This window comes from Corvus hawaiiensis, chromosome 4 (genome assembly GCF_020740725.1).
Source record: "Corvus hawaiiensis isolate bCorHaw1 chromosome 4, bCorHaw1.pri.cur, whole genome shotgun sequence".
NCBI classification, from domain to species: Eukaryota; Metazoa; Chordata; class Aves; order Passeriformes; family Corvidae; genus Corvus; species Corvus hawaiiensis.
Window position 1 is genome coordinate 52,861,457 of NC_063216.1, and position 18,971 is coordinate 52,880,427.

Genomic DNA, 18,971 nt, shown 5'->3' on the forward strand with positions numbered 1-18,971 from the left:
GAGTTGTTCAATATCTATGACAGATCCTGAAGCAAAATCTGAAGCCTGCAAATCAGAGTTGAAACCAAACACAGGTCACATGAACTAAGCATCTCTTCCCCAGTATTGTAACATAGAAGTTTCAAGTAATTACAAAGAGTTTGCTTTTCCTCTCTTTTCATTCTAGGCCCTTCATTACTCCTTAAATGTCAAGACGTCTTGGCAACAGTGTCAAGATGGAATCATATGCTATTATGGGCATTGAAGCTGTGACATTATCTTCTTACTCTCTCCTAATATAAATAATATTTTGAAGAACTCACAGTGACAATGATGTCAAGAAGATACACTTCGCACTTCAGAAGCATCTGGCCAACATCCAGCTGTGTTAATGAGCTTACATGACTTTCCAGTCCATCTCCAATGCTCAAATTGCACCAGTTATAATACCCCAAAGTCATTTTACCAACCAGCAATGCTCTGGACATAGCACTCCCCTCGTCTGTTCAAGACTGCATCTTTCTTAATTTAGCAACTATTCTCCCCTGCAAGGGGATTATATTGAGTTTACAACAATTCTTGACAATACATTTATTTCACATGGTCCTTCCCCTACAGATAAGTAAATTATAAGAAGTCATTTTTAAATTGTTAAAAGGAGCCCTCTGATACTTGCTAAAATCCCAAACTCCAAACTTCTGCCAGCTGATGGGTTTTTTTCCCCTCAGCTACAAGCTAAATGTTCTTCCAATATCAAGCAGGTGGTGTCCTAGTGGTTTTGGTTTTATACAGATCTATAATTAGATATAGCTATGTGAGTTATAGACATGATTAGATTATTAGAGTAATAATCTAACTTCAAACAAATTCACAAATACTTATTAGAATTTGGCTAAATCCAGTAACATTTTTGGAACCAATGGCTTGCAATAATTAATCATGAAAAGGCCTCTACTCTTACAGCACATTTGAGAGGAAATGTAAGTTATAATACAAATTGCAGTTAAGAGGTGTTAGTGGGCACAAAAACAACTCTTCATGTTTTCCAATAGTGTTTAGAAAGTTTTTTTAAAAAATCAGTGGTTCAGTCTACAGCCATTTTTTTAGCATACATAAAGGTGCTACATAATAGCTATTACTTATTTAAATTTTCCTGGAATCTGTTCCTGTACAGAAACTAGTGAATGGATAGCTTTAACATCTGCAATACCAAGGTGCTGAATAATTAGAGATAGCTGCTTTTTCCCCATCAGAAGAGAAAAAAATACACGAAAAAATTTCAAGAGGAAGAAGGGGGAAGAAAGAAGACAGAATCAAGAAGGCAGCAAATGGTCAAAGTACACTTCTTAAAACTTGGAAGCTTGCCAAAAGGAAAGGAAGATATTGGTAAAGACATGGTCACTCTCACCTCAAGACCAAATGCTCCAAGAATGACTGAACTTTGAGCTTCGTATAGGGCAGAAGGGAAAAGCAAGTGAAACAGGGGAAAGCATTCACAGAGAATGGGATAACAAGAAAGGTAGAAGATAAGAACTGGCAAAACTGGCAAGACATAAAAAGCCTGCAGAATGGACATGCAAAGAGAATTAGAGTGAAATGGAAGAAAAAAAAGCCTCACAATTATTGCTAACAGTTTAGATGTATACAAAACAAAATTGCTGAAAAGTCCTATTTTAGTGTAGCGAGGGACAGAGGGCAGAAGGGAATCGAAACATGAACACTGTCTAGGAGATCAAGAATTACAGCCAAGGACAACAATAAGGATCAGTCTAGAACCTTTGATATGCTTGTGAAGAATGGAAGCTGTGCAGAGACACTGAGCTAGCTCTGACACTGCTAATTCAAACCAGACATAGTTCTGACGTGACTGAATTTCTCCAGGGACTCCCCTCATGGTGCTTCACTATGCTAAACAGTTTAGTTGTTGTTTAAAGGCAGTTAGGAAACATCAAAAATGTTACTGCTTTGCTTCAGTCTCATAATTTTCATACCACTGCAGTTTTGAAGACAGATTCTAATACTATGCTGGACTCAATTTCTTGTAGTTTAATTAAGATGCAGTTTTATCAAATTTAATACTGTTGAGTAAACACTGAATCTCTCAGCCTTTGAGACAAGTGGACAGAATGTTATTCAACTCGACATTTTCAAAGGAAAAACCAGCAGACTCAAGTATTTCTAAGACTATTAGGAGAAAGAAGAAGATCAAGTTGGGCTACAAAGTTAAAAAAACCTTTCTTTTTACTTCAGTTTCAAAATTCCACAGAATTTTGTGCAAATACAGTATCCCAAACATTTAAGGTTCTCCGGTGATTCAAAAATTATAATAATGAGGAATAACTGTTGGAAACAAATCCAGTGTTAGACATTTCTAAATTGTATTTATTTTTTTAAATCCCCTTCCCCTCTCCCCCAAAAATAGCTTTTCTTAAAAACTTGGAAAAGAGATACAAGAATGATCTAGAAAATTATGATTCTTCAAGATAATGAACTTCTTGTTGAGAATTTGTATATATATATATGTATATATATAAATAAATACTAGAATATCATCACAAACAAATAAATTTGCTTGTTGGCCAGAAGTAGCTCCTGTCCTAGAATAGGCAATGTATTATAATAATTTACTTACAATTAACCATTTAATTGAAAATCTCCAAACAAAACACTGAAGAATGCAGGGTAACTGTGAATTGAGTCATCACTGGAGTAAGTTTATGGTACTGTGTGCAGCAAAATGGTTATTTCAATAAACCACATCTTTAACATTACCTAACCCAAAGCTGCAATATAGGTATAATTATAACTATTATTCATACAGCATTTTCTGTCCTTAATTCATAAAGAGGAGCTACATCTGTACAGGGAAAGAAATCGGATTTTTAATAAACAGCAAGTAAATTGCTTACCTCTTGGTATCTAGCAACTCCACCATTAACTGCTGCATCAATGACCCCATTTAGACACATTGTGAGAGGGTTAATGTTCTGCATCTGTCGAGTTTGACACTGACTAATCAGTGTTCTTAACTGCTGGTTCTTATTTTCTAAGACTTCAATAGCATTCTCAAGAGGACTCATTTCCACCTGAAAGAGGAGTGAGAAACATTGCAAACAACTTAAATCTTCAGTTGAAAGAAGAAATATATTGCAGGTAATTTTTGATTTCTTAAAATAAAACAAATATTATTCTATATCCTAGAGTCCTGGGACAGAGAAAATACTTCTCACCTGGGGAAGAGATTTGATTTTATCATGTAATTAATGATCAAAATAAACAACAGTCACTCTTTTGTAGATTCATTATCTGACCTTGAGAGAAGACCCAGCCCTTGCTGCAAAACATTCACATACTTTTGGCCAGTGGTGGAACTCTTGGAATTCAGGATTAAACTGTCATTGGTAACTTTACCTACAATGGGCTTGGGGTTGGGGAGCTTCACCAGTTTAAGGGTACAGAGCAGAGCTTAAGTATGGGTGAGTTAGTTTCCCCACCCAAAGTGAAGTCAACAAGAAGACTTTACAGATCAGGAAGTCGGATGTAAGCTTTGAGCTAAAATGGTGATCAAGTTATAGTCAAAGGCAGCCGTGAGCAGGATGTGCCTCTCATCTCTCGAGGGTGGGGAAGTTCCTTCACAGGTAGTGTGAACTGAGCAATGGGGAGAGTACAGGCCTGCAGCTGCTAAAATTTACCAAAACATACAAGCACAAATCCCAGTCATGACCTCATACATGCCCTGGACAAAATGTTACCGTTTACTTTTGGAAATGGTGACTATAATGGTAACATGATAGTAAAATGAAGGTCTTCATATTAGTGGTCATATTAACCTAGTAAGGACTCAGCAGGAGTCAACTAACAAAATTTCTCATGTCACATACAATTTTTTGATTTTTACTGAACTCCACTTTTGGTTTTCTACAGGAGAATGTCAAGATGGTGAACACATGGCATTTTCCTGCTATTATAAAAGAAAAACACAACAGAGTTTTAGAGAAAATCAGTTGTACTATGGTATCTTTATATTTAATGGGACTATTCGAAGACTGGCTTTGACAAGAAGGAAAATAGTTGTAGATGTTACAGTCCAGGGCTCAGCAACTGACCAATTATTTAGAGATCTTTACGGGAGGAGCACTCCTTCAAATATATCTGGAATCTATTTGAGGATTTTTCAAGAAATAGAACAAGCAAGGAGGAGAAATTACAATGTGTCAATAACAGACTGGTACATTAGACCCTATTCCTACAGGTTCTGTTCAGTAGCTCATGGCATTTATTATAGTACAGGAACTTGGAGAATGTTTATTTTTCCAGGACACTGAAGGATACATTAAGCTATAGATATCCTAAGTATTAAATGTTACATGGTGCTGAGTTTTAAGGAAGTAATTTTCTAACATTAAATGCTGCCCATTATTGTTCTCAACTTCTTTTTCTTCAACTGTTTAAATGAATCCTAAGGGTGGTTCTTAATAACGCTTTTCAAGACAAGAGAATCAGACAACTCAATATACTTTGTAAATAATTTTGTTGTAGCCACGTTGAGACCTTGGTCAAAGAAATTACATATGTGTAATAAATCTTAAAGCAGTTCATTGAATGACTTATGATTAAGGAAGTAAACCAACCCACAATACGTACTGACATGAGTCTCATACTCACCACTTCACGCTTTTCTACTTCAAACCAACGAGATATTCCAGGTAAACTCTGCACCAAGATCAGTGTGGTTCTCTCTACCCATAGACTCTAAAATATATAAAACCAATTTATTTCCCTATTTGATTCTATATCTTCCTTAATTATTACCAGTTTTCTTTATGAATGCCTTCATTAAAGTAACAGTATACATTAAAAAAAAAGTACTAACATCCAATTTCCTACTGAAATATCTATCCCATAAGCCAATGACACTCACTTTTCTCCTTATTATCTAGGTCTTAGTACTAAGCAGTAATTTCTGCTGATTCTTCACTCCTAAAATTTATTATATGTTGTCCCCAAATCTCCAAAAGTGACTCACAACTGAATTGGTGTTTTAATATTTCTTTTCTGAACTAATATCTGAGAAGAACAAGAGTTCAGAAACAGAACAACTTACAGATCACAGACCATGATCAGCTCCCCTCTGTGATGCCCTACCTGAGATTCCAGAATGCATAGCTGATGGGACACTCAAATGTACTACTGGTAAACACTTTGTGCAAGAGGTTTGTGAAATGACAAATCAACACACAGGATTGTGCTTACACAAAATATATTTATAGTCTGTATAGTTAAAACAAAGCCTAAACTTAAATCAGAGGACAATAGTGCATCAAATTAGTTAATTTATTACCCTTATAGTTTTTTCTTCTAAATTTGTAAGAAAATTATTATGGGATAACTTTTTTTGTGTCTGAATACCAGAATATATTCTGCATCAGGACGTATTTTTAGTGGGTCAGAATTAAAATTACACTGGAAGATTGTGACATATTTTATTAGGAGGAACAGAAGGGATTTACCTATTAGGGAAGGAACTATTGCTTTCCCAGATTACATACTTTAACAATGTCTTCCCATCTGCCCAAGAAACTTTTCAGAGAACTACTCTGCTCTCTCCAGTTCTGCCTTGTATATGTCACAGGTGCAAAAAAACAAATTAATTTTTTCACTCCTAGTCACATATACAGCAAGACCTTTGCATCCCCCATATATTTTTGATATTATTTTATTAAAATAAGAAGTGAAATAGTCAAACCTGAGATACTGTCTCCTCCACAGAATGTTATACCACACTCAGTTGAATAATGCACATACAGATGATGTTTCAACAAGGCAGCTGTTGTTGATATTACAAACAAATCCACAGGGCCAGTAGATCAGGAAAGGGCATGATACTTTACCTTGAATTCATTTTCCTTGTCCTTGGTCCCTTTGTGAAATGGCCTGTCATATCGGAATCGCCAGATGTGATTTACTTTGTAAAAGCTCTTGATATTATCAGGAATGCCATCTCTCTGCAAAACTTCCTGGTTTTCTGGAATTGGTGTCACTGCATAAATCTGCAAATCTATGTGTAAAGAGTTAAGGCTATCCCACTTTATTCAAATTAGCAAAGTATATTGACTCCTGAAGCATTACTGAAGAAAAATTCTTTAGAAAGTGCATATCTTGAAATGCTTTTATACTAATATTGGTTTGGGAAGGGAACCAGAGAGATTTTTTGATCATTTGAGATTTCTTTGTACTGTTTTGTTGAAAATTTCATCTTTCTTTTTGAAATACAGCTACTTACATGGAATAGGACATCAAGTAAAATTTAAGTTTAATTAAATATATTCTTACACACACAATATGTCATGCCATGCTAACATAATGTTGTATTGTAAGAAGTTAAATTACTGTAACTTGAACTGCTACACCATTATCACAGTGGTGATAGTTCTGTAGGTACTTTTAGCTAAAGAAATGATGTCAATAACACATCAAGGAATTTTTAAATAGAACCAAAATTACACAAAGACCTTCCAAACACAATAGAGTGAACTGGGACAAAATGCAGGGGAATTCTCACCTACCATTTATTTCAGTGGAGGCACCATGTGATTGAAATTGGCTATAGGTGTACCTACATTTTTTAAAAGCATAGAAGATGTAAGTGCACAGTATGGCTTTGTGATTATGTGGATACACTGTGCTTCTGCCTGAAAGATGGTCTCATCTGGCTGATTAGCATGTTGCATAGCAATGGCATGTGGGAACTCATTCAACATTCGCTGCTGGAAGGCCTCCAGCCTTTCATAGTCATGTCCTCGGCAAACAAATTCCTTATTCTGAGTGGAATAAGAAAACAAAAAGCAAGAGCAAGTTACATGAAAATAATTGGGATCCAAACACACGCTCTTAAATATAGATTTTCCAGGCAACTTTTGCATCATTTTAAGAAGGAAGAAATAAGAAACAAGGCAAGAATAAAAATAAGGAATATAGGAAGAACAGAAGGAAATTTTATCATATAAGTTAGAAGAAGGAAATCAGAAGAAGGAAATTTTATCATATAAGTTCTGTTTTATTCAAAAGTCTGGAAAAATGGAATAATTACACTTCAAAGTTTAATAAAATCTGAAGGGAGAAATTGTTCTTAGTGGATCAAAGTATGCAATTAACATGATATATCAGACTGTATAAAATATGTAACAGAAATACAACCCACAAACAGTTAAGACAATGAAATGGGCTGGAAGCCAATTCCATGAGGAACTAAGAAACTTTGCTCTAATGTTATACAATTCTGTAAAAACATTGCATAATAAAAGTGCAGAAGGCATTCAATTTGCCTTATCCTCTAAATGTTTATCAATTACCAGCCTGGAAAATTAAAATGAGCCAGTTTTTACGACACAAAGTAGAAGAATGCTCCTGGCACTGAATTCTGAGAGCCAAGACTTTCATGGGAATTGCTACAAAAAAACCCCCAACTGTAACAGTATTATTGTTCAACTACAAATTAAAATGTGAAAGCTTTATTATGAAGTTTAGTCTTCATTCCTTCTACAGCAAACACAGCCAGACTTACAAACTGCTTTGTCATAAAAAAATTAAATCAAATGTATTAAGTTTGTCCTTGTTGGTGTCGCAAGCATAAATCTGTGCTGTGTATGTTTAACTTGAAAACTGCATAAGAAGATGCATAAGCAGTGAAAGACCTAAGGTTTGAAAGTACTGCACTACTGTGCAGCTTCTTCCATTGCTTTTACTCTATCAGTTGCTGTTTAGCAATCTAAATTAAATCCTTTCTGATTAATATTTTCACATTGGTTTATACAGAAGTTATATTCAGATGACTATTAGGTAATATCAAGAACTATCTTCCCATCAGATTCTTTTTGAGTACTTTTAAAGGGGAGAGTTTCATGCTACATTTACCAGTTAGAAATTGTCATTTTCCCCACCACTAAGGCAAAGACAGAGCAGGCTTTTTAGGTCTCCATCATATGGAGGAGGTTCCTTCATCACTTATTTCAATTACCACAGGAAGAGAAGCTTGGATTATGATTGCAGCTGCTCCATGAGTAAGATGGATTCTGTCCTCTTCCGAAGGTGACAGTCAATGCAGCTAAACTACTGCAGACTGTGGAAGAGGGGAACAGTGTAAACACCACTAACATTTTCAAGGGCACTCTGGAAACTTCAGATTTCCAGATTAATGATCAAGAGTAATAACTTTATTATTTGTCAGTTTTAGTACATTAATAATAAATGAAATTCAGCATGTGGAATTTCTAAGTCATTAAAAAAAAATAGGAACTTGGGAATGCAATTGCTTAAGTGCTAAATTGCTGATGATCCCACCACCAATGGATACTACTTCTGACAGTCTTTCTCTGAGCGCCCACCAGCAGAAACAGAACAGGATAAAGGGAACAAACTACCATGAACCACTGGTCTGTGGAACAGTATAGGTGCATGGTTTCCAACATAAGCATGAATATTATGTTTATGTAGGACTCTCTTATTTAGAAGCCTAGCATTTGTCTTTTCATTAGTCAGGACCTTTTCTTAACCATGAAACATGAGGGTAAAGAATTTCTCACAGGATAAGAATTTGTATATGGTATGAACAAATTTTAACACAGTGAAAGTGATTATGAATATCAGTAGTACTCCATTCTGTTTATTTTCATTTCACTTACCCGCAAGAAGAATGGGAACTTTTTCCCATAGAAACCAACTCTGAAAAATTCTGGCTCCAAACGCTGTTGATCCATAATTTTATCATACAAAGATGCTTCCATCATCTGCGTGAGATTGAGAAGAAATGCAATTAGTCTTTTTTGAAAGTGTATTTTTACCGTAAGATATCACAAAAAGGAGTGTCTTTCAGGTCTGGGATACCGGAATTGCAATATATCTCTGAGCAACAGCTAGGACATCCAGAAGTTTCTGAATGCATCAAATTAAGTAATTATACCTCCTAGGGATCTGAAAGTTTCAAAGATTAAAAAAAGAAATCCTTTAAAAGATGAAGTACCTATATTAAGGGGGTAAAATAGAAAGACAGTTTGAAATACATGACCCAGTAACCTGCTACTCATCCAAACACATGGCAGTAATGTGGTCAGTTAAATCAGCAAAGTCTAATTACCATATTCAAGACAGTTTTGTCCAAACCATACCAGATTCCAGTGATTTAAGCATCAAACACGAGTTCCTTTAAAATGTCACAATAGCAATTAGCATAATTTTTGGTCAATACATCTGGTTTTTATTTCACTCAAAACACTGACACAAAGGGATCTTAATGCCAAAGTCCCCTTTTTCTGATGATATTTTCAGCAAAGTTCTTAATACTGTGGGAAAAAACCAAACACAGTCTTAGCCTTATTTTAGGTAATGCAGACAGTTATTTAATATGCATATGTTATCAACAGCTGCCTAATTATACTGCTATGAGAAATCCCCACATCTCCCTTTTTGGATTAACATTGGTGGCACAGATACAGTAAAAGGATATTTCAAACACGAAACACATTCAGTACAATTAATTAAACATGCATAAACTAATCATTTTATTCACATGATGATAGTCAGTTTGCTTTTGCTTATAGGATTCTGCCATTGACATATCTAAATATATATGGAATAAGCAGATAACAGGGAGTCCTGCCACATAGCTCTGTGTTGAGAATTTTGCATAATGTTGTTAAGCAGCTCTGGATTAAGGGGACTTCACTCAGTCCTAGCTGCAAGCATCCTACATGTACAGGAAATTTTAAAGGGAAGCTGCAATACAATACTGAATCCATCAGAAGCAGATAAGAAAAGGGAAGACTGAATAATCTTTAAAATGCACTATCTGAAAGAATGAGAAACAGTGCTTAGAGTTCTAAAATGAAAGAAACAACAGGAAGACTGTACCAAGAGATTAATTTTTACTATATAATATTAAACAGACCATATTTTTAAGCAGCAAATTAAAGAAAAAAGTAAAGGTGTACATTGCTTGTGGCAAGCTCTTTGCTTGCAATTACAACTGCGAAGAGATGCTGCTGCTGCTCCTAGTGAAGGACTGCACAGAGCACATTCCCTGGATAAACTGTAGGAAACTAATGAAAGTGAATTTGTAGTATTATTTTTATGCATAAGCATGCACACAAAAAGGATGCTGTACAAATATTGGAAGAACATTAATTTTATAATAAAATAAAGCAACATGGTCTAGTGGAAGGTGTCTATCAGGGGAGCTGGAACTAGATGATCCTTAAGGCTTCCAACCCAAACCATTCTACGAAGATAGGATTTTCTCATTTTTCTTTAAAAAGCTTGCACTCCTTTTCTATAATCCTTATTGTAGAAAAAAAACCATCAGGGTAAAAAACAAGATTTGCAAACCAAACCTAAGGACTAATCTGTGGTAAATTCAATTTTCTAAGTATTATTTTATAACCAAAATTAAAAAGCTTTTGGATTCCTGATTGATGAAAAGTATTCAAGTACATTACCCTCATCTTGCTGAGGTTTCTGTAGTCATAGTAGCTCTCATACTGTTCTGCAATTTTCCTGCATAAGATAATGCCATTTTCCCAACACTGCAAGCAAGTAAAAGATGTTCAGTAATTCAAAGCAGCTGTTTGACAATTTGTGATTTATTTGTGGTCTGTTCTACCTATACAAGTCAAACTTCTTGCAACTGAAAATATTTGAACAAACTGTCCACTAAGCATACTGATAGTTTCTGAGTAATACTGATGAATTCTTTGAAGAATTAAAAATATATTTAGAGATTTATTTAATAAATTATTCTTTTTGGACTATGCACAAAATATAAGTCATTGCAAGAGTGATGGACAACTCTTCTGACACTACATGAGATAGATTCAACACAGTATGATTTTTACATTTTAAAATTGTATTCTTAATACATCTTCCTGAATTTTAGTAGGTTGGAAAATACTTCATTGCACCAGGTAAGCTAAACTCTATAATATAATTACAGAATTGTTTGAAAAACATGATAATCAACATTCATTTGATTACACTGATTAGGCTTACATGGATTTTACACTAGCTACACAGAATTGTAATGCATTGCTTGTTTGTCAGCAGGACAAATCAGCACTAAGTGTATAGAAAAGTTTAGACTACAGGATAATTACACATGCTTCATTAGCTTTATAAGGCTCATTTTCACCACCTTTAAAATGGGGAGAAATTATATCACCTTTTATAAAGTGCTTTGACAGTTACAAAGCCAACTGCTACACAAGTGAAAATTATTCTCATATGTAAGTGGGGGATTTCTAGGATACAGCCACGGGATTAGAAGAAACCTACTGCATTGCTAAGTAACTGCTTAATCAGGCAAGGACAAACAATCCCCCTGAAAAATACGAAAATACTGTGACCCTGGCACTAATATCCTAAAATGAATTAACTACCCTTCCCAGATCCACTCAGTAAAATAGGACTATTTTACCTTTCCCCTATCAAAGTTTTGAATGATGGTCAGATGGAGACACTCCTTACGTTGCCACTCTGTTTGCATGGGGTAGCTGAGAAATTCCCTGAGCGGCCGATCAGACCACTCCAGCAGCTCATCATACAGCAGGAGTGTGTAGGCAGCCTCTGCAAGACAAATTACAGCATGGCTCTTATCAACACCAAACAAACAGACAAGCAAAGTACACAGAGATGTGAATGCTTTTCTTGAGATGCACCTTTTTTTATTTTGAGTGTTAGGCAGACGGTAGTGCTGGTTTTGGTTTGGGTTTATTATTTGGAATAATAAATTCAGCTTAAAATTTTCACGCACTATTTAAAGTGGAGTCACTGGGACAGTTCTCCTGGAGTCTGACAATATGAAGGAGACAGAAATTAAGTAACCATTATCTGCTTAGCCCCAGTTTTCCCTGCTGCTAAGGAGAAACTTTCAATGACACTGCTGTTTGAACAAAGGAAAGGGACTGGAGGATGAGGAACATCAATAGTGAAAGAGGAAAGAAGCCAAGACTGTGGACACAGTCCAAAAGAGATCAGGGCTGGGAAGAAAACAGGGAGGCAGATGTGTGCTTAATAGAATCCACTCCTTCCATAGAGAAATAAATCCCTGATAGATGAGCCTTACCACCTGGCCGTAACAAGCAATTTAGAATACTGCAATATTCTTCTCTTTTCAATTTTTAAAATTTTATTTAGTTTTTGGTTTTCCAGGAATCAAACCTGTTGTTGCTCTCTAGTCAGAGAGCTGTGTAGTAATCTTTACATCACAGTTGGTAGAAATTATCTGGGAATATAAAAATTATTATTGTTTTTACTTTGATTTCAGGAATTCCTCAGAAACAGTACACTAAAATAATATTAAATTAATCTTTTCATTGGAAAGTCAGATTTAGGCGAATTACAAAACACCAGAATTACTACTGTCTATGACAATTCAATTCAATACAATTGAGCATAGGTATTATTGAATTCCAAGTTAGTATTCACTGTTTATATTTCCACTCACAGGACCACTTTGCATGAGTGAGTCAGTACAAAGATGGGCCATGTTCTGGAGATATACTGCATTGGAGAAAGAAGTTCCCTACTGGACTTATTTTATTGCAGGTTTTATAGATTGTACATAAGGCAAAAAAATAACAATAAAGTACTAAAGTACTTTTTGTGCTAAGCTAAGTTTGCCCCAGACAACCATATCCTACTCCTGCCTCTGCCATATGAGTTCCCATAAGACAGGCAACTTAAGCCAAATACTACAGTATTTTTTCTAGCAGTAGTGTTCCTCTACACGTCCAACTAAGAACCTGTGGATCAAAAAACATCACTGCAGCAGATATTTGTGGGAGAGAGCGTTTTGAATCCCAGTGTTGTAAAATGCTAAGCATGGTGCAAACTGATGCTGTGCTGTGATACAGCTGTACAAGGGAGACCAGCTTGAGTTGCACAGACAACCTTAATTCTGGCATCACACAGCTCTCAGGCTGCTTGACAGGTAACCCACCTTTGTGATAGTTTCAAGCTACATTTTTGTACTCAAGACATGAAGCACATCTATATATTAATGTTAAAAATCCTTGGAGTTGATAATAACAAATCATTCAAAATCACAAGGAAGCAAAAGATAGCAGAACGTAAGTACATGTTCAGGATAGCTCATCTTGACCTTTCCTTTCTAAACTCGGCATCTAAGTCCTTCACTTTAACAAAATTTCATCTGCCATAAAAATGTTGGCTTTTTAAAATTTTAATAAGTTTATACTGAAGGTTTCTAAAATAAGAATGACCATACTGGATTAAAAGTCTGAAGGGTTCCTCTACCCAGCAACCTATGTCTGGCAGTGGCCAACATAAAAATAACTAATAAAATCCTGGTACCTCAGGGAGAGGTCTGTAACTACTGACTTGCACCAAAGCACTACGGAGAGATAAATAGGGTTGACTTATGATGTGACAAATCCAATTTACACAGGAAATATTCAAAACATTAGACATTTCTAAGGTGGACAGGTAAAAAGACAGTCTCATTACAGTTCTCAGGTGACTTAGGGGACACAAGGAATCAGTGCATTTATGTGATTCAGTTTCAAGAGAGGTATATTTACAGCTGTAACAGTGCTGTGTGAAGAAAGCTTTGAAGTAATGTTTTGTATAAAAAGGACTTTTTTTTAAACAGAGCATTTTTAGAAACAATCCAGTAAATCATACTATGGAAAGGAGAGAAAAATAATTTCATCCCTAGGATGAAACTATGCAGTTAGCAAACTAATGCTGCAACATAAAGGAGTGCTGCTGAAGTATCAAAATTTTTTCCTAATCCCAAGTTCTATAGATCAGCTGATTTACAAAAGTCTGTGTTGTCTCTGATAAGGCAAGGCAATGGACTACACAAGTCTGTTTTCTAATCATGGGTGTGAGACAACTCTTCTTTAAGGCTCTCATAGCAAAAAAAAAATTTAAAAAATTTAAAAAAATAAAATTAAAAAAAAAAGTGGTGATATCTACCACAGCAAAGAATGCAAAGAATCACACACATTGATAATAAACATATAGGAAATACAACAAAATCCTGGAAATAAATTTTGAGCAAAATACTGCTTAAAATCAAAATGGATGGCAAAACAATTTTAAAAATTACATTCATATCCCAGTTGGAGGTAAACTGGACACAGAATAATACTCAATGCATAAAAGGAACTCAAGACTGCTCAAAGAGTTACTAGGATCTATTATGTAAATGAATAGCTTGGCACACAAGCCAGCTGTGGCAGAGAGACTGCTTGATAATCAAAACAGTCTTGTGACTCACTATTGCCAAGTCACATGAGGAAATTAGAATCTCTCTTTAACATATCCTGCTATCTAGTCTACATTTAAATCCATGAACTGCAAAGGGACTGTGGAAATGCCAAGTGAACAATCTTTCTTATGGATAGCAGAAAAGCATACAATAGTACTGCAAATGTGGTATGTGAAGCTTTAGAAAGACATCATGAAATTGCAATACCTGTCACAGGTTTTAGGGTCTCTACCTCATCATGAGTAAGTGATATGGGTCTTCCTTTCTTTTTTTTTTTTTTAACCTAAAAATGAGGTTCTGAAACACAGCTGTGTAGAAACACATCACCAAACAGATAGCCAGAAGCATTACAGGAAAGGGTATAGGCTCAGATACCACTAAATGAAATAATAAAAACTTCCTCTAGACTTTACTCCTTTTGGGTGAAAAATGACTGTATCACACATTTACTGCTTGTGTGTATCAATAGAAGTCATTTACCTTCAACATGGCTCAGAAAATAGTAGAGCTGTGGGGCTGAAAAAAGCAGTATCTTTTAAGAGACATCAATTAGGCAAGGAAACTCAGCTGTTGCCTGGGTTGGTATGTTCTGCACTGAGGATACAGATTACAGGTTTGCAAAAGACTGCAAACCACAGACCTAAATATGTTTTTCTAGTTTGTATTCAGTTACCTGTGAAGTTTTGTGCTTTCAGATGTAGGTCATAGAGCTTATGAATATAGCGAATATACATCTCTTCCTTGTTCAGTTCAGTCTTGTAAAAATTCTGAAATAAAATTGAATTTTGTAATAAAATGCAGTAGTTAATAAATTTATGATAGTGGTTACAAATAAAAAACTTCAAACATAATACTCCAGAAATACATTCATAGATTTGATTTCTGAACATATAACTGCTATTTGTTGTTACATGGATAAAATATGGACTGCAATATCATAATTCTTAGTTCAAAACATTCATTATCTATTTACAAGCCCTGAAGCAATGTATGAAAAAGTTACAGGGAGAGGAGCACAACCCTATAGCACTGTTCACAAGTACTGCCACATTCACAATGGACATGCAGTTGAAGTCCTCCTGCTAGACATATTCAACATTCAGGATAATCTGCTTTGGTTAATAAAAATTTGTAGGCTAAAAGAGTCTAAGCACTGGTTCTCATTAGCAATTAACAATTTCTGTTCTATTGTTTAAATCACTATTTTGAACTCTAAGCAGTTTTTCTCCTAATGTACAGTATTCTTATTCTGTGCCACTGTTTCCTAAATTGAGTTATTATCAAGGAAAAAGGTGGGAGGAACACTATGAAAACATAAAAATAAAAAATTTATAGAGAAAATATTTTTTAAACTGATTTGAGAAAATTAAGCATTCATTGTCTCTCTGTTGTGCAAGAGTATTAAAAATTTCTTTGAAGATTATTAGGATATGAAGTCCACCTTAGCCTGTATGAGTCATTGAAAATCCCATTAAAAAGTAATATGGTGTTTTGGGATTTTTAAATATTTTAATTTTCTTTTTGTACTAATCTTGGATGATTTGCTAATAATAGATTAAAAACTCCTTAGGGATGAAAATAATCCAGGTGCTTTACAGAATTCAGATCATGCCACATATTTTGACAGCAAGCCAGCTGCTTTATGGCTTCATAGTAAATATCATCCCTATTTAGAGCACTGTTTTCCTACTGAACAAATCCTTTGTTCTCTTATGTATAACTGCTACTTAGAAGTGATACCAAATTGTTTCACTGACGTCAAAAATGCAGAATTACAAGTCAGCTTATTTTGGTTTTTTTTCCTCTGGCTAAAAATACAGCTTTTCAAAAGATCCACCATGAAAATGGAAACTTTCCAAGGTTAACAGAAGTCAACACACTTGTCAGTGGAAACTGGCCTAGAATTAAAATGCATCTTTTAAACAAAAATGCCATCTTTTTCATACTTATGATTTAGCACTGTTGGTTGGTTGTAATGATGATAACATGACAACAGGAGGTCTTGAGCAGCATTTCTATCTCTTCTACTGAGGAGAGAATAGCCTGCAGTATTTACAAGATCTCCTATCCCATATTACATGCTGTAAGAACCAATTTGCATCAGTTATTGGGGAATAAAAGAAACAAGAAAAAACATGTAAGTTTTGTTGGGTTTGGGAGAGGAGGAAAGGCATGTTTGTTTCTATGAACTCAGAGACTAATTAAACTTGGAAAGTACTTTGGTGAAGTTTATCCAGTAGAAAGAGACTTGAAACTGAATAAAGCAGTACTGGAGACCTCAGAACCCAGCTATGAAATGCCAAGACTAACTCCCTACTGTATCGATCTCAGCCTGAAAAAAAACAATCAGTGATTCTAAGCATAGTATATTCTGTCAAATTCCACTTAAATTGCAACAAGAAGCAAAGTATCGCCTATTCAAATGTGTATCTGCATAGTAGAAAATGCACAACTGATATCAAAAAGGGAAAGAAAAAGTATTATACAAACCAAAAGGCTAACAGTGCAGCCAATCTTTTTGCCATCCACTTCTCCCATTTTCATGCAGTCCCTAAAGCAGAAAGTAAAGTCAAAAGGAATGATGTTTATCCTCTTACAGTGAGGCACACCTCAGAAAACAGACATATTTGACTTGGCAAGCTGACTGAAATTATGGCATTTGGGTGAACAGCAGACCTAAGTGGCTAAGGGATTTCATGCCCCCTTTTGTAGTCCATTGAACACCTCAGTTGTCAAGAAAGTCAATGTTTTCTTTCTGTCTTTGTCATTACTATATGAACTTTTTTATAACACAGATAAAAATAGCCTGTATAACCATGCTGAAATAAAAGATGTCTGTCATGGCAGACATCACCATGTAGTCATTAAAAGAAATTTAACATAACTGTAAAACATTCTTGCATACATGAGCTAAACAATTGCCCCAAATACTCTCATAACTAACAGAACACCACTGTTTTGAAAGATTAGGTGTCCTAGAGGTTGTAATCCAACAAATCCCTGAAGAAAAACAGCAGTGCCATGCTTCTAGAAATTAAGAGTTCAGTCTCTTTGTTGATGAAATAGCTTTCCTTATAAACTATCAGTGATGATAGCAAGTGGAGTACTAGGTCTCACCATGTGTCCCTATGGAATCAGAGAGAAAACCTTATGCTTGAGCTCTAGTGAAGTGCTACAGGCAATAAGGAGGACTAAGCTGAAATCTGAAGCCTCTACACAGGCTCACAATTGACTGGGAAAACTGCTTTTAGTCTCGCACTCCTGAAAGAGAGTACGTGCCTCTCACTTCTCTCTCCTTTGATCGTGTGGTAGAGTCAGATGTGAGGTGTTCACCCAGAGATCATGTCTTTGTATACATACTTACTGTGCCAGCTGACACTACAACTAAGCATGATTGACACAGTGATAAGAATTTTACATATTGTGTAAAACAACTGTCAGGTGATTAGTACTGAGCTCTGTGTCTTCAGACAGACTTGAGTCACTAACCCACTGCCAGAAGTTACTACAATCCCTGACAGGAAACTCATACACGCTACGGGATTTTTACACCATGGGGAGACCACTTGGTTGTTTTCATCCTGCCAGTTCCATTTTCCTGATGACTAAGCAGCTGCTGTCAGAGATCCCGAGCACTTACAGCGGATGTATCCATGTATCCATGTGCAGTCACTGTTTGAGCAAGATAACCGTATTTGTTCCTAATATTTCAAAGGTGACAACCCTACTTCTAAATTGTGATAATCACTCACCTGTAGTCCAGGAGCCTCTCCATGAGGCGAGTCACAGTGGCAATTAATGAAACACCACTTTCCCTCCATGTTTCCCTCTCAATTTTCTTCAGCAGACTGAAAAAAAAGCCAGAAAAATTTCACTGTTTATTTTTAACTGTTACTATGACAACCTCTCTGCTTTTACCAGTACCTTAATACCTTAGCAACATCTTTGATAGTTAGATTTTCTTTTACAAACACCCTCCCAAGAAGCACAATTTGCAAACAGTGTCTTACCTAGGATAAGGACCAAAAAGTGGAATTCTAGTCCAGGAAGCATTGACAAAACAAACGATTTTTGTATTAGCTGAGTCAGATTAAAATATATGAAATACCTAATTTTCAGAATATATTTAGATCCCAAAGACTTAACACACCTCTTCCATAAAATTTATATATTTACTTCACATTGATATGTTAGAAAATGCAGAATTTAAAGGTGTTCCTAGAAAAGAATATTCATCAGCTCAAATATACTGTCTCAATTTTTTTAACAAATTTTTCATTCTCACCTCTCTTCTCTAATACTTCAGTATGCATGAAATTTAAGAATAGAGGAGGGATTTTAATAACATGATTCCCTCTCTTCACTTAACATTTCTTTCTGAGAACATACTATCAATGCACATGTACAATTCCATTAGCTTAAAGTGCCATAAGATTCTTTTATTAAAAACTGTTTTGCTGAGTTCTTACACCAATGTAAATGCAGATTACACATTGAAGTGGAAAGATTTCCAAATGGTAATGTAAGTGGAGCTGTCAGTAAAACTATACTTAATATAATTTTCTTTATTATTATTCTTAGTATACTTCTGCTACAGGCCTCTGATTTTCACTGCTTATCAATTTATTTATTAATCATTTAGGCATGAATTTCCCACATTTTCACTATATGAATGAGCAAGGAAATATTTATAAACAGATCTGTGTTA

General features: G+C 35.3%; 1 protein-coding gene across 5 annotated transcripts in view; it reads right to left on the reverse strand.

Moving 5' to 3' along the window:
- The window catches only part of DOCK4 (dedicator of cytokinesis 4), a 233,386-nt gene that overhangs the window by 17,502 nt on the left and 196,913 nt on the right, over nt 1-18,971 (reverse strand). For 3 of the 5 annotated variants that reach the window (XM_048300555.1, XM_048300553.1, XM_048300557.1), the window contains 11 exons: nt 18,274-18,300; nt 18,016-18,111; nt 16,754-16,814; nt 14,937-15,030; nt 11,444-11,592; nt 10,470-10,556; nt 8,661-8,765; nt 6,659-6,800; nt 5,871-6,037; nt 4,645-4,731; nt 2,889-3,065 (listed from right to left, as the gene is read on the reverse strand). In XM_048300555.1, coding sequence (XP_048156512.1) covers nt 2,889-3,065; nt 4,645-4,731; nt 5,871-6,037; nt 6,659-6,800; nt 8,661-8,765; nt 10,470-10,556; nt 11,444-11,592; nt 14,937-15,030; nt 16,754-16,814; nt 18,016-18,111; nt 18,274-18,300 — 1,192 coding nt within the window. The remainder of the gene's footprint in view (nt 1-2,888; nt 3,066-4,644; nt 4,732-5,870; nt 6,038-6,658; nt 6,801-8,660; nt 8,766-10,469; nt 10,557-11,443; nt 11,593-14,936; nt 15,031-16,753; nt 16,815-18,015; nt 18,112-18,273; nt 18,301-18,971) is intronic. The other 2 variants (XM_048300556.1, XM_048300554.1) reach the window with 1 other exon arrangement.